Here is a 12,982-nt window from a genome sequence, read left to right on the forward strand (position 1 = left end):
GTGAGGAGGAAACGGCAAGGGGAAACAGCGGGCGCTTCCTGGGGGAGGGGGTGGGTGCAGGCAGGCAGGCGCCCCCAGGTGCGAAAAAGGAGCGCTCCTTTCACGTGGGCCGCGACGGCAGGGGGAGCTCAGAGAGGAGGGGTCTGGCCTGAGCGGAGGATGGGCAGGAGGGGGCCCAGAGCTCTGGGTTCCCATGCTGCCCCGCACTCGCCGCTCTGCACACGGTAACCCGTGAAATCCTCACCGCAGCAAAGGTCAGCACCATCCCCGTCCCCACCTCACGATGAGGAAACGCCACATAGAGGCGATGTGAGTTGCCCCAGGTCGCACGGCGGCACGCTGGGTTTGGTTTCTTGGACTACCTTCCTTAGCAGCCCTGGGGGGCAGGGGGGCAGGAAAAATTAGCCAGTGAGGCCTTGTCCAGTCAGGCTGCAGCTTCAAGGAAGGATTGGGAGTCTGGGGTTAGCAGGTGCAAACTGTTACCTATAGAATGGATAAACAACAGGTCCTACTGTAGAGCACAGGGACCTATATTCAGTATCCTGTGATAAACCACAGTGGAAAAGAATATGAAAAAGAATGTGTATATGTGTATAACTGAGTCACTGTGCTGTGCGACAGAAATTAACACAACATTGTAAATCAACTATACTTCAATAAAAAAAAAAATGAACATTAGAAAATAAGATTCCCTGAGTTTTCACCCCAGACCTCGTTTATTCATCCGATTCCCTGGAAGGCTGAGTCTGCCCCGGGGATAAGACGTCGCGTCCAGGGAGACGCGGCAGGGGGGTGCGGAGATTACAGCGCAGGGCTACCAGGAGACGTAAGGAACAGGATACACCCCACAGCCTCTGGGCCAGCTCTCCACATACTGAGTAATCTCCACTGCCTGGTTTCTCGGTTCTCCTCACAAGGAGAACAGGTTGCACCGTATTCTGATTCATTTCTTGCCGACTGACAGAAAACACAGTTATGTGAAGGAGAGCCACTGTTGCTGAGGATCTCGTTAGGAGCGGCCCTGACCCTAGATGTAGTGATTCTATGAAAAAATACTGGTGAGAAGCAGGCGAGCTTCGCCCACAAGGCTCCCACAGACCAAGCTGTTTCCCCAGCCGCTCAGGCCTGTACACAGCCCTCGTGTGCTGTCCTGCTGTGCACAGCTGAGAACTTATCCAGCCCTTGCCGTGCGGTGGGGAAACAAATACAAACATCTCTTTTGTATTTCAAACAATGATTATTCCAAGACCCTTTTATAAATGTAGAGTTGTATTGACTATGACCTTTAAAATGTATTATTTCAAATACATGAGCATATCTTAATTTTTGCGTGAAAATTTGCCCAAGACTCACACTTATGTAGCGTTTCTGCAGTGCCAAGTGCAAGCTTGAAAGGCAAGCCAGTCAACCTCTTCAGATATTCCCGGATGTCTGCTATTGCGAAGGATTATCCGGGTAACTGATGGGCTTATTTTTAATCTGAAAATTTTGATATTGTGCCTGGGAAAATATTTTTCGAACAGTGATAGAAAAATTGGTGTCTTGCCATGTGTTATGGCCTGAATTGTGTCCCCTGCAAATTCATATGTTGAAGCCCCAGGACCTCAGAATGTTAGTGGCTTTGGAGATGGGGCCTTCAAAGAGGAGAATAAGTTAATGTGAGATGTTAGCACAGACCCTAACCCGCTCTGACTGCTGTCTTTATAAGAAGGGAAATTTGGACATAGACACATACAGAGGAAGGACCACGTGAGGACACAGTGAGAAGGTGGCTGTCCGCAGGCCGAGGAGAGAGGCCTCAGAAGGAACCAGCCCTGTGAACACCTTGATCTTTTGACTTGGAGCCTCCAGAACTGTGAGAAAATAAACGTTTGGTGGTTAAGGTTAAACCAATTGGTGGTATTTTGTTATGGCGGCCCAAGCAAGTGAATCCACGATAATACAGGGGACCCTGGAACAACACGGGTTTGAACTGCTTGGGTCCGTTGATATGTGCATTTTTTTCAGTAAATATATTGGAAAAATTGTTGGAGATTTGTGACAATTTGAAAAGACAAACAAACTGTGTAGCTAGATATGCTGAAAAAATTAAGAAAAAGTTAGGCATGTCATACATAAAATATATGTAGATACTAGTTGATATTTACCTAAGCATGAGTGATATTTAATATAAAATTAATAATGTGTTAGTTTTCTTACTGTTTTATGACTTTACTTTCAAAGAATTTCATTACTGTACAGCATGCCTCTCTCTCTCTCATAATGGGAGAAACTGCATATCAGCCTATCATCACAGGGAAGTGTTTTTTTAAAAAAATCTAACACTATTTCAATACTGTATTATGGATGTAACTGTGATACTGTGTGCAATAAAATTTTTAATAACCATTCATTAGTGTACAAGCTAAGCTACCATGAAGCAATCATACTGCTGCTTCTTTGTTATCAGTGCATGAATCGTTATACCTGTAAATAAATACGTACTTCTTTTTCATGTTATCTTTTCGCTTTTGATGTCTAGTGTTAGTAACACATATAACATCTATAGTGTTTTGGATCGTATAAGACAATTTTGATGTAGGTACTGATAGATGATTCATCTTGTAATCATACTTCTGTATCAGTTAACACAGTACAATACTGTAAATGTATTTTCTCTTCCTTGTGATTTTCTTAATAACATTTTTTCTCTAGCTTAATTTTTGGTAAGAATACAGTATATACTACATGTAAAATACAAAATATGTGTTAATTGACTGTTTATGTTATCGGGAAGCCTCTGGTCAACAGTAGGCTATTGGTAGTCATGTTTGGGGGGAGTCATAAGTTACATGCAGATTTTCTACTGCATGGAGGGTCGGGGCCCCTAACTCCTGCATTGGTCAAGGGTCAACTGTATAGTGGGAGTTGGGTGTGTAGAATGTTCAAGAGTTTATCAGTTTGCTTGTCAGTCTGTTTACTTCTCTGTTAATTTCATCTTTCTATTTAGAAATTAATTTGTATGAGTGGATGAAAAGAAATTTAACATTGTTTGAATTAAATCATTAACAAGATAGATAGAACTCTTGTTAAAAATAAGTTCAATTTTCACCCCCAGAGATGAGTTTGAAAACACATTTTCAACAACTTCACGTACTCCAACTAAATAATATTTTGAAAAAAATCTGTGGTAATCCTGGAGGAACTATACAAAACTAAGTATTCTTCTGTCTTTTAAGGCACAGTTTGGAAATATCTAAGAATAGCTGTTGTTCACTACTATAAAAAGTGATGTCATTCATTAAAAAAACAAGTCTCGGTGAATTTGGGTAATAGAATCCAGATGAATTCAGAGAATGACCTCAATCATCTCATTGCCCGAGAATATTTATTCTCAAAGATAACTAGAAAATGTCAGATGCTGAATAAATATTAATAACTGAAAATAAGAATTCCTACTTTGCTCTTGTGAATGTAATCATATTATTTTCCATGCTGTCATCTCATACATATCTTCTGTTACACATTTTAATTTTAATTTGCCTCTTAGGAGAAAACTATTATTATTGTCAGCGCTACTGGAAGACAAAAGGCATGTTCAGGTAGTCATATTAAATAATCAAACAACCAAAAGAGAACAAGGAAAATGCCAAAAACAAAGTCGCCATTTTAGAGTTGAGTAATAGATGGTTCGCACTTGCCATCAGTGACATACACAGAAAATCCTGTTTAAGGTGCGCTGTGAGTGGTGGGCATGTTCTGGCAAAAGCACTCTAGTCAATTGATGTTCAGTTTGTTATGTAATTAAGCTCATGAAAAGGACACTTTTGCATATGATTTAGGGACTTACACCTGCAAATCCTTTTCAGAAGTGCTAACTGCCATGGTTGGTCCTTTAATATTTAGAAATTAAGTTCTATCATGAGTCAAAGACTTCCAATTAAGTTATTAACTACTGAGTGTAGCTATTATGTTTTTATAGAATCCAACAATTTTAAATGAAACTTAGAAGTGATTAAAAAAAAAAAAAACGCACCAAGCAGAATCAGGATACAGGGAAGAAAAACACCCCATCAAGAGTTATGAAGTAGAAAGCAGAAAGCTTCCAAAATCCACAAAAAGGAGAGACGTGTAAATAATAAAGTTCCTGTTAAAAATAAGAACCAAGAAAGAATTCTGAAGAGCAAGGGAATTCTGCAAGGGACTTTACAAAAATCAGTCAAGTTACCAGAGGAAGGGATAATAACAAAGTAAATCGCAAGCTGCTGCTCAAGTGCTGAGCTGGCAGAATAAACCTATTTCATTTTCTTTTTTGCAGCTCAGGATTCTTTGTGCAGGTTGTGAGGCAAAAGCAGAAAGCTTCAGAAGGTCTCGGGAAATGACACAAATTGGGTTAAGTATGACTTTTAGGAAACTTAATCTGGTCCCTTAGATAAGATTTTACTGTACTTGCTGCAAATTAGACCAGGGGTCTCTGCTGGCTGTAAGGAATGGATGGAAAGAATGCTGAGGTCACTTCGGGGCCAGCAATAACCCCATAGAGCTTCCTGCAACGATGGAAATGTACTATGTCTTCTCTGCGCAACACAGAAGTCACTGGCTATGCGTGACCACCGAGCACTTTAAATGTGGCTGTGCCACTGATGAACAGAACTTTACGTTTTATTCCGTTTTAATTAATTCAAATTTGAATCGCCTGGTGTGACCAGTGGCTACAGTGTTGGACAGCGCAGGACAGATCCTTTCCATCCCTTTAACTGAAGGCTGTAGACCTCATTTTACTACGTATCCTTGGGTTTTCTGGGATTAAATATTACCCAAGGCTTCTGGGATCCCCCGGGGCAGGGTGATCATATCATTGTCCAAACTGGGAGACTTTCAGAAAGACATGGAGTGTCAGTAACAGTCATGATGAGACGAGAGGCCCAGGACACACAGGACGGGACGGGACGCTCCCCCATCCACAGGGTTTGCTTGCAGGTTCTAGAGGGAAGTAACTAGGATTGACTTCACTTCTGTTTAGGTGGCGCTTACAGATAATGTTTAAGTACCTTCTGGGCACACATTTTCATCATATCATGATTTTCTTTGCCCCCGTAAACATTTACCAAAATCTTTATAACTCACCTCTACTCTCCCAGTGACCCCCGACCACAGAGTACAGCAATGTCTAACAGGATGCTCAGACCAGAAGTACATAATCCATCATATTCATGTCTGAGCTTAGACTGAGTATCTGGGTAGCTAAACTGGGTTGGATATCAGCTTTCCTCAGGCTTTCTGGTAAGAGGCAGGAAAAGCCAAAAAGAGCAGAGGCATTTCTTTGCAGTCACTCTGCATTCCCTGACAGATACACGTTCTCCCAAAGGGATGACCCTGGGCAGGCTGAACAGCAGCAGTTCATTTAGTCTGGATCCTGGATTGTTTGGGGGAGTGGATCCTGGAAATACAGATACAAGTTGCTTGGGACCCTCTCAGTTTTCTGCTGTCAGCAGAGGAAGTGTATTACAGTCAGACTTTACAATTATATTCCAGCAGGACAGGAGCAACCCCCTGCAGAACACACAGGCTTCCCATGCTCAGAAGTCAACCTGCTTTGAAATAGCAAAGACGGACTCTTCTTTGACACGAAATACAGAACATGGATTGAAGCACCAAGACATACAAATAATTTAAAAAATACAGTTGTATCTATACGCAGATGTCCTTAAAGCACAAATACACACAAGCCAATTCTCATGTAATCTGTTCAGTATGGCCTGGCTTTTCAAATCCCACCCACCTTTTATAACCCATCTCGTGTTGAACACAGTGAAGTTTTGTATTAAAAAAATACTTCAAAATTTAATAGGCATGTGGATGAATAGGAAAAGAGAAAGGAATTATTGCGGGGGATTTACCTGCAGGAAAGAGAATTTAGCAACATTGTGATTCAGATAATCAGGGGGAGGTTTCAGAATCATTTTGTCAGAGGTTTTCACCAACCTGATTGCCCGAATGACAGTTTTCAGTGGTGGGGTGAGGTCCTCCACGGACACGTCACACTGGCATCCTTTGTCATCATACACGTCGTCGGTGCCAAGCGCCGTGTCAGCTATAAGAGAAAAGGGCCAGTTAGGTAGCAGCACAGCGGCAATTTAAAACTTGTAACCGAATTGGTCTCAAGTAGGGATGGCGGGGAACTCACAGACTCGGCTTATAAATCAACACGTATAAGGTCGGCCAATTGTTTTTCCCAGTATTATTCTTTCTCCTTTTCCTACGACCTAACCGATTTCACGTGGTTTGACACGACTGCCTTTCTGAGCTGTTTTCCATGGGGAAATGGGGCTGCTGACACACTTTCTTCCCGGTAGAGGTGATGGATTTGTGTCGATCTACTCATGCTCTTTTGCCCAGTTCTTTTGAAACTAACAGCCAGGGTTTAAATAACAGCTGTTTGGAGTTAGGAAAGCAGTTTTTGGACATTTAATGAACTGGCCTGTATATATAGAGCTTGGAGCCCATGGCACTGACCCCAGTCATCCCACGCCCTGAAGGAGTGTGCTAAGCGTTCGGATCCAAGTACACGGACTCCCTGTCAGTTACTGGACATGGGCAGCCCAGGACAGAGCTTGTTGATGACAGCACTGCCAAGGCCGAGGGCAAATTCTCAGACTGGATAAGAAAATCTGTTTCCCGTAAACCGAGCAAAATAACTTTCGGCTTAACTGCAAAGCCTGACAAAAAAGCAGGGTTACAATAAACACCAAATTACTAGGAATTTATAAAATTAATAAGGAATAAGCATATCATTGCAACTTGGTTTTCAGTAACAGAATATTGAAAGCAGGTTAAAATTCCTGCAACGGGGAAAAGGTTAAATAAGTACTGGTAGGTTTATTTAATGGAATATTGAGAATCTGTTAAAAATGATGATAATGACTGGAAAACTGTCACAGTATATTATTAAAGAAAATCTATATCTGGGATTAAGAATGATTTTATTTTTTTCTGCTTGGCTGTATTTTCTAAAATCTCTGCAATGAACATGTATGATCCTGGTAATAAAGTAACAAAAGTGTACTCAGGAGAAAAGTTATGTAGCCTCCAAATACTACTTGAATCTCTTTATTTATTATTTTTATTTTTTATTTTGGCCCGCACAGCTTGCGGGACCTCAGTTCCCTGCCGGAATCCCAATCAGTAGGCCACCTGGGAACTCCCCTATTTGAGCCTCTTTAAATGTTGACATAACGAAGGGACTAAAACTGCTTTCTGTCTCCTGCCCTGAATAGTGATCATCTACTACGTCATAAACGAAGGAGACTTTGCCATGGGCTGTCCTGGTTGGGTTACAGGTCCTGAAACGCTGTAGGAGGCCCGAGCACTGGAGCAGGGCTCACATCCGGCCTGCAGTTGGTGCATTGCTCAATTCAACGATTCACTGTGTGTTTACTCGGTTTATGGTGTGCTGGGAACAGAGATATAGATGGGTCTTCACAGCTCTCTGTCATGGTCGCTCTGGCCTTCCGGCCCCCAAGCCTCCTAAGTGGGTTCTCCAGAACCACCAACTCACAATAACAATCATATCAGCAACCACTCGCTGAAATGTATGCCAGGCGCTTAGACAAAGCTTCTGCACGTACTAGTTTTCTTATTTACAGCAACTGTACAGGTTGGTGATGCTATGCCTGGTTTTTAGACGCTGATATTGAGGCTCCGAGAAGGTAAGCATAATAATTAAACAGCATAAAAGTCAGGGTCCTTTTATTGTTGTGAGGTTAGTGGAAAACTTTTTCCGCAGGTAGGTGCTGTCACAATAAGCACAAAAGTAAAGATAGTGAAACTATAATGTTCGCATGGGCTGTAAAGTGGAGCGGGCAACGTCCCAAACGGCGACAAGACAGTTTTCTTCCTGCCCCCGTCCTGCACCCCAGTAAGACCTTAGCATTAGGCTGGGCAGAGGATGGGAGACATTGTATCCAAAGCCATTTTATTAGGGACTTTCATTATACCACTTATAACTTGATTATTCAAGGCATAAATCAAGCTCTCAGTCTTTAAAAAAAGTTTTTTCTTTTTGTAAGTTTGGTCAGGGCAAACTAATAGGAAATACATCTTTGCTGCCGTGTGTTGAAGCAAGGGCTGAGTTAGAGAATTTTCCCCCTTATTCCAAAGCCACAAAAATGGGGTAAATGCCACCTTTCTGTTTTGTAAGTATCTTGAGATGTCCATATTCTTTCCAGTGAGGTTAATGACAATTAAATGTTCTTCTCATGATTCCTAGAGGCTTAAAACCCGCGTGACCTCTGAGGCACCTGGGCGGGGCTGAGCTTCCAGCCACGGCTGGCTCAGTGCTCTTCGCTCTCCGACCACACTGCTGGCCCTCTGCCCTGGCATTTGGAGAATGTGGGTCATGGGAACAGGAGCTCACGTGAGCACCAATCTGCAAAAACCCAGTCCTGAAGGGCTGCGTGCCAGCGGCGTGCGGTGCTCCCCAAGCCGTGCTCTGCGTGGGCGAGCCTCTGTGTCTGGTGGGCCTGCCCTGTGCGCGCCCTGTCTGTGCTGGGAAGAAAGGAAGCTGAAAATACAGCCCTCTGTCTCCCCCAAGCCTCTCTGTCTCCTAGTAATTAACTGTGTTCAAGATTTGCTTTCAAATACTTTGCTCCCCCAGGTTTTGCAAACTCTATTCCATAGTTTTTGGAAAGAACCACCTGGACCTTACATGATAGAGAGGAGGTAAAGAGAAGATTCTGGAAACTTCTGCTATGTCCAAAGACCATCTTCCTGTTCCCACTATAAATTTTGCCATCAAGATGCAGGTATTTTTGAGAAAAAGGACAGGTAGTTTCTGGTTCTTTCTCTTTGTCACCTGCTCTTACAGATTACTTTTTTTTCTTTTTGCGGTACGCGGGCCTCTCACTGTTGTGGCCTCTCCCATTGCGGAGCACATGCTCTGGTTGCACAGGCTTGGCGGCCACGGCTCACAGACCCAGCCACTCCGCGGCATGTGGGATCCTCCCAGATCGGGGCATGAACCCATGTCCCCTGCATCGGCAGGCGGACTCTCAACCACTGCGCCACCAGGGAAGCCCAGATTAGATTTCTTGACGAAATGATTACAATGGTTTTCAACCTTGGCTGCATGTTAGAATCACACCTCAGTACTCAGGATGGGCTGGAACCCAGGCCTCAGAGTGTTTATAAAAGCTCCCCAGAGGTGTCCATGTGCAGCCAAGAAGGACCACTGACTGGAAGTGGAAAACAGTGCCCCTGGTTTCCCCCAGCTGGAGCCAAGGCATGTGTGTGTGTGACCAGTCTGCCATCGGACTTGGGCTCATCCCCATGTTTCCCCTCGCATCACCAGTGTATTTTGCACAGTTTGAGACAATATAGGTGCTTCCCAAGACAAAAGGAAATAATCACATCATAAAAAACAGAAAAAGAAATCCCTTACGAGCTGGTGACCTGGCAACAGTTTTCATCATCTTATTGTTCAGCCTGGAGGCCTCGGCTTTCTGAATTCCAGCCACTGTTTTCCACCCCTCAGCCACCTGAGACCCGCTCTGCAGGCCGTGACCCTGTTCTCTTTCAACGGGGTCACTACTGTTCTTACACACAAGAGACTCACATGTTCAGAGACAAAAATAAAATCAAACTGTCAAAACCTAGCAGAAAACATTTGTTTGTCTGTGGAGGAAACGGTAATGGCCTGATGTTTGGTCACTAAGAGGAATTATAAAGGAGACAGCTGATCGCCTTGGTCATGAAGACAGAAAATGTTACCACCTGAAATGACCAAATTGTAATGCAAAGAAAAGTCCTGATTAGGAAAAAACTGAAAGGTATAAAAAAGCTTAATATTTATAATGTGTAAGAAGCTTATTTGAATGGATCACAATCCAAAATATTACTGTATTATACAAATAAGTCAGTCAGGAAAAACCACCAGTAGCAAAAAATGATAGAAAACTTTTCAACCTAACTAGAAATTTAAAAAAAATTAAAATTATTTGAAAGAATGGACATACTTATTTAGCAGCAAAAGAATAATAACTAATACTAACAAAACTGAGGTGACTCTGGTACACTTTGACATTGCTAGTGACAATGTAAGTCAGAACAAAGTTTTATGGCAAGAAAAGGTTTAAAAAAATTTAAAATCAACAATCTTATAATTTTATATCAGAAAAGTTATCTTTGGAAAATAATTTCAAAAAGAAAATAAAGATAGCTTAATGTAATAATTTTTATTGCATCATTGCCTATTGTAGAGAGATAGTTATATAAATTTCAATGTCCCAAAGTAGGAAACTGAAAATTATAGTATTTGACCATGCTGATGTACTACACAGCTATAAAAATGATAATTATGAAGAGTACATGGTAGTACGAAAGTATTTTTAAGTGTTCAGTAAAATTAAAATATGAAACCAAGTACTCACGTTGATTAGAACTATATACCATGATATATAAAAAGAAAAGCAGCTAGAAGTGAATATATAAAAATGAAATTAGCTGTATCAGGGCATGAAACTATAGATGATTTACATTACTTTTATTGAGTTGGCCAAAAAGTTCGTTCAGGTTTTTCCGTAAGATGTTCCTTAAGGAATTTAAAGATTTTTTTCCATCACAAAAAAATATATGTTTTTTGAAATAGAGTATTTGAAAAATAGAAAAACAATTAGAAGAAAATAAAATCTTCCCAAGTTGCAGAACTTCAACAAGTACTGTAATATGTTTCTTATAGTAAAAATGTGAAAGCTACAAGTTCGCAATACATTTTAGGCATTTAAATGGACCACATAATGATTCTATTCCACTGTGCTATAAGGAACACACATTAAAAAGGCCACTATCAATGGTGGTGATAACTAATTTATTACACCCTGTTATGAAGTATAATTGATTTTCCAATTCTGCTGCTGCTTGTCTTTCAATTACCTTTTCCCCACTATCATTTCCGATACCTTAAATATCATCTTAAATTTACAGTCTCCACTTCAGCCACATGCTAGTTCAAAGGCATCTCCTTTAATCCAGCTGAGTTTAGAATAACTGCCTGGGTCCTGATGCAGCAGCACGATATTATTTTGCTACGTCCTTGTTTGGGGACTTTCCTTCTGTTCTGTGCTGGGTGCTGCTGTGTCCTCAAGACACTAATAAGAAACCCAGAAAGATGCTCCAGATAATATATTTTTTTGTTCTAGACTTTTGCCTTTTCAAATAGTTTTTATTTTAACTTTGTTTTTCTCTCATTATGACAGTAATGCGTGCTTCTCCTAGAAACTCTGAAAATTCGAATTTTAAATTAAATCATGGAGAATGAGTAAAGGTTTTTGTAGTTCTAACACTCGGGCAAATCCTATTAAATTTAGGCCTCTTCCCTTCTAGTATCTTTCTTTGCATCAACTGATGTTTAACGTCAAAGTCAATTTCTCAACACCGATTAGAAGTTGTATATCTCTGGTTGCCATGGGGGGGACTTTGCTTTGATAGCTCAAAAGCCCTTATTCAGCCTCATCTTATTATATGGCTGTTTCATCTCATGCTCCAGCTACACCGGACGACGAACAGTTCCTCAAGGTGCTGTCTAAGCATTATTACCTTTGGCTACTCTCCCAAGGGTTACACTCTACACATCCCCTTTCCATTTTTTTTTTTCCTTTCTTTTTGGCTGGCAATCTTCGGGTGCTAAATTTGCAGTAGACAGATGATTATATGCATAGAGCACCACAAAAGAAAGAGCACCCCAAAATGAGAAGAACATCGGAATATTTACAACAAATCACTTACATTTCAGCATGCGTATAACTCTTGCGCCGTGTTGAAAACCAGAATTTTATTTTGCGGTTTAGCAATTCCTGTTGATTTTGAGTTATCCAAAGCCAAGAGCATGAGGGCAGTAGGACAGAGTTCAGAGCCTCAGATCCAGCTTTCTAGGCACAAGCCTTCTGAGTCTGTGGCCTCCGGGTAATGCAGCCTGACCCCCAAGACTGACTCAGTCCTGTCCTCCTGTTCTGCATACATATCTCTTATACTTGTTGTTTACAACCCCTTTCCTTGGCAGACAGTGAGCTGCGAGGGCAGGGACCACATCCTTCATCCACGCATCCATCTCCCCTGTATCTCCTCATGCATGGACCTACCACCCCCAGAGCCCTGACCGTGCACGTTTGCTTCGTGAGTGAAGCATTTCCCCTTGACTTCAATAAAGTCTGGATGTAGGATTTTAGGACTGGATTTAGAACCTTAGTTCATTCAGTCCTCATGTGTGAAATGGCTTACAAAGATAAGCTGTAATTTAAAATATTACACTGCCAGGCTGGAAATATTGTGCTCATTTTACACAAATGAAGGAGCTGCAGCTCGGAGTGAAAAATGACGTTAAGTGGGGCTTTTAAAATGGGGCCAGAGCAGCCATCCCGGAGGAACTGCCTTGCATCCTGTTTTCTGACCCTGTGAACTGGGCCAAACTGCCAGCATCCCAAGAAGTCAGCAAGAATGAGAAGACCATGTTGAAGGGACTGATGAAAACGAACCTTTACCTGGTGACCACTTTGCCGGACTAATCAGTGAAGTGCAAATCCAATAGCTTTACTTATCAGCACCAATGGACTCTTCTTAAGAGCAACCTGTCTCATCTTGCTCTTACTTGTTTCATTCAATACCCTGATTCCCTCTCCTGTAATAGGAACACTATTTGTGTGTCTACCCCAATACATGTACCCCAAATGCAATTCTTTGATCCCAAATAAATGCTTTTGCCTCTTGAATTGGTTTCCTGTTTTTTTTTTTAGGTTGACATCAGTGAGCTTAGATGACCTGCCCAAGATACAGGGTTATTAGGGTACAGCAGTCCTTTTAACACTGAGATTGCGCCTCCCTGTGCACAAATCTCCCCATGTTTTGCAGAGTAAAAGCTCGAGTCTTCAGAAGGCCTGCAGGGCCCTGTGTGCCGCCCCTTCTCCCACCTTCCCATCAGGGTTCCCCTCTCTCTTTTCCCTACCGGCCCCCC

At 41.9% G+C, this 12,982-nt stretch overlaps 1 protein-coding gene across 1 annotated transcript in view; it reads right to left on the minus strand.

Moving 5' to 3' along the window:
* Positions 1–278: 278 nt before the first annotated feature.
* Positions 279–12,982, minus strand: part of LOC103086918 (potassium voltage-gated channel subfamily KQT member 5-like) — a 564,354-nt gene continuing 551,650 nt past the window's right edge. The window contains exons 11-13 of the mRNA XM_007456126.1: positions 5,880–6,073; positions 4,797–4,854; positions 279–376 (exon numbers count right to left, since the gene is read on the minus strand). Coding sequence (XP_007456188.1) covers positions 279–376; positions 4,797–4,854; positions 5,880–6,073 — 350 coding nt within the window. The remainder of the gene's footprint in view (positions 377–4,796; positions 4,855–5,879; positions 6,074–12,982) is intronic.

This window comes from Lipotes vexillifer, unplaced genomic scaffold (genome assembly GCF_000442215.2).
Source record: "Lipotes vexillifer unplaced genomic scaffold, Lipotes_vexillifer_v1.1 scaffold693, whole genome shotgun sequence".
NCBI classification, from domain to species: Eukaryota; Metazoa; Chordata; class Mammalia; order Artiodactyla; family Lipotidae; genus Lipotes; species Lipotes vexillifer.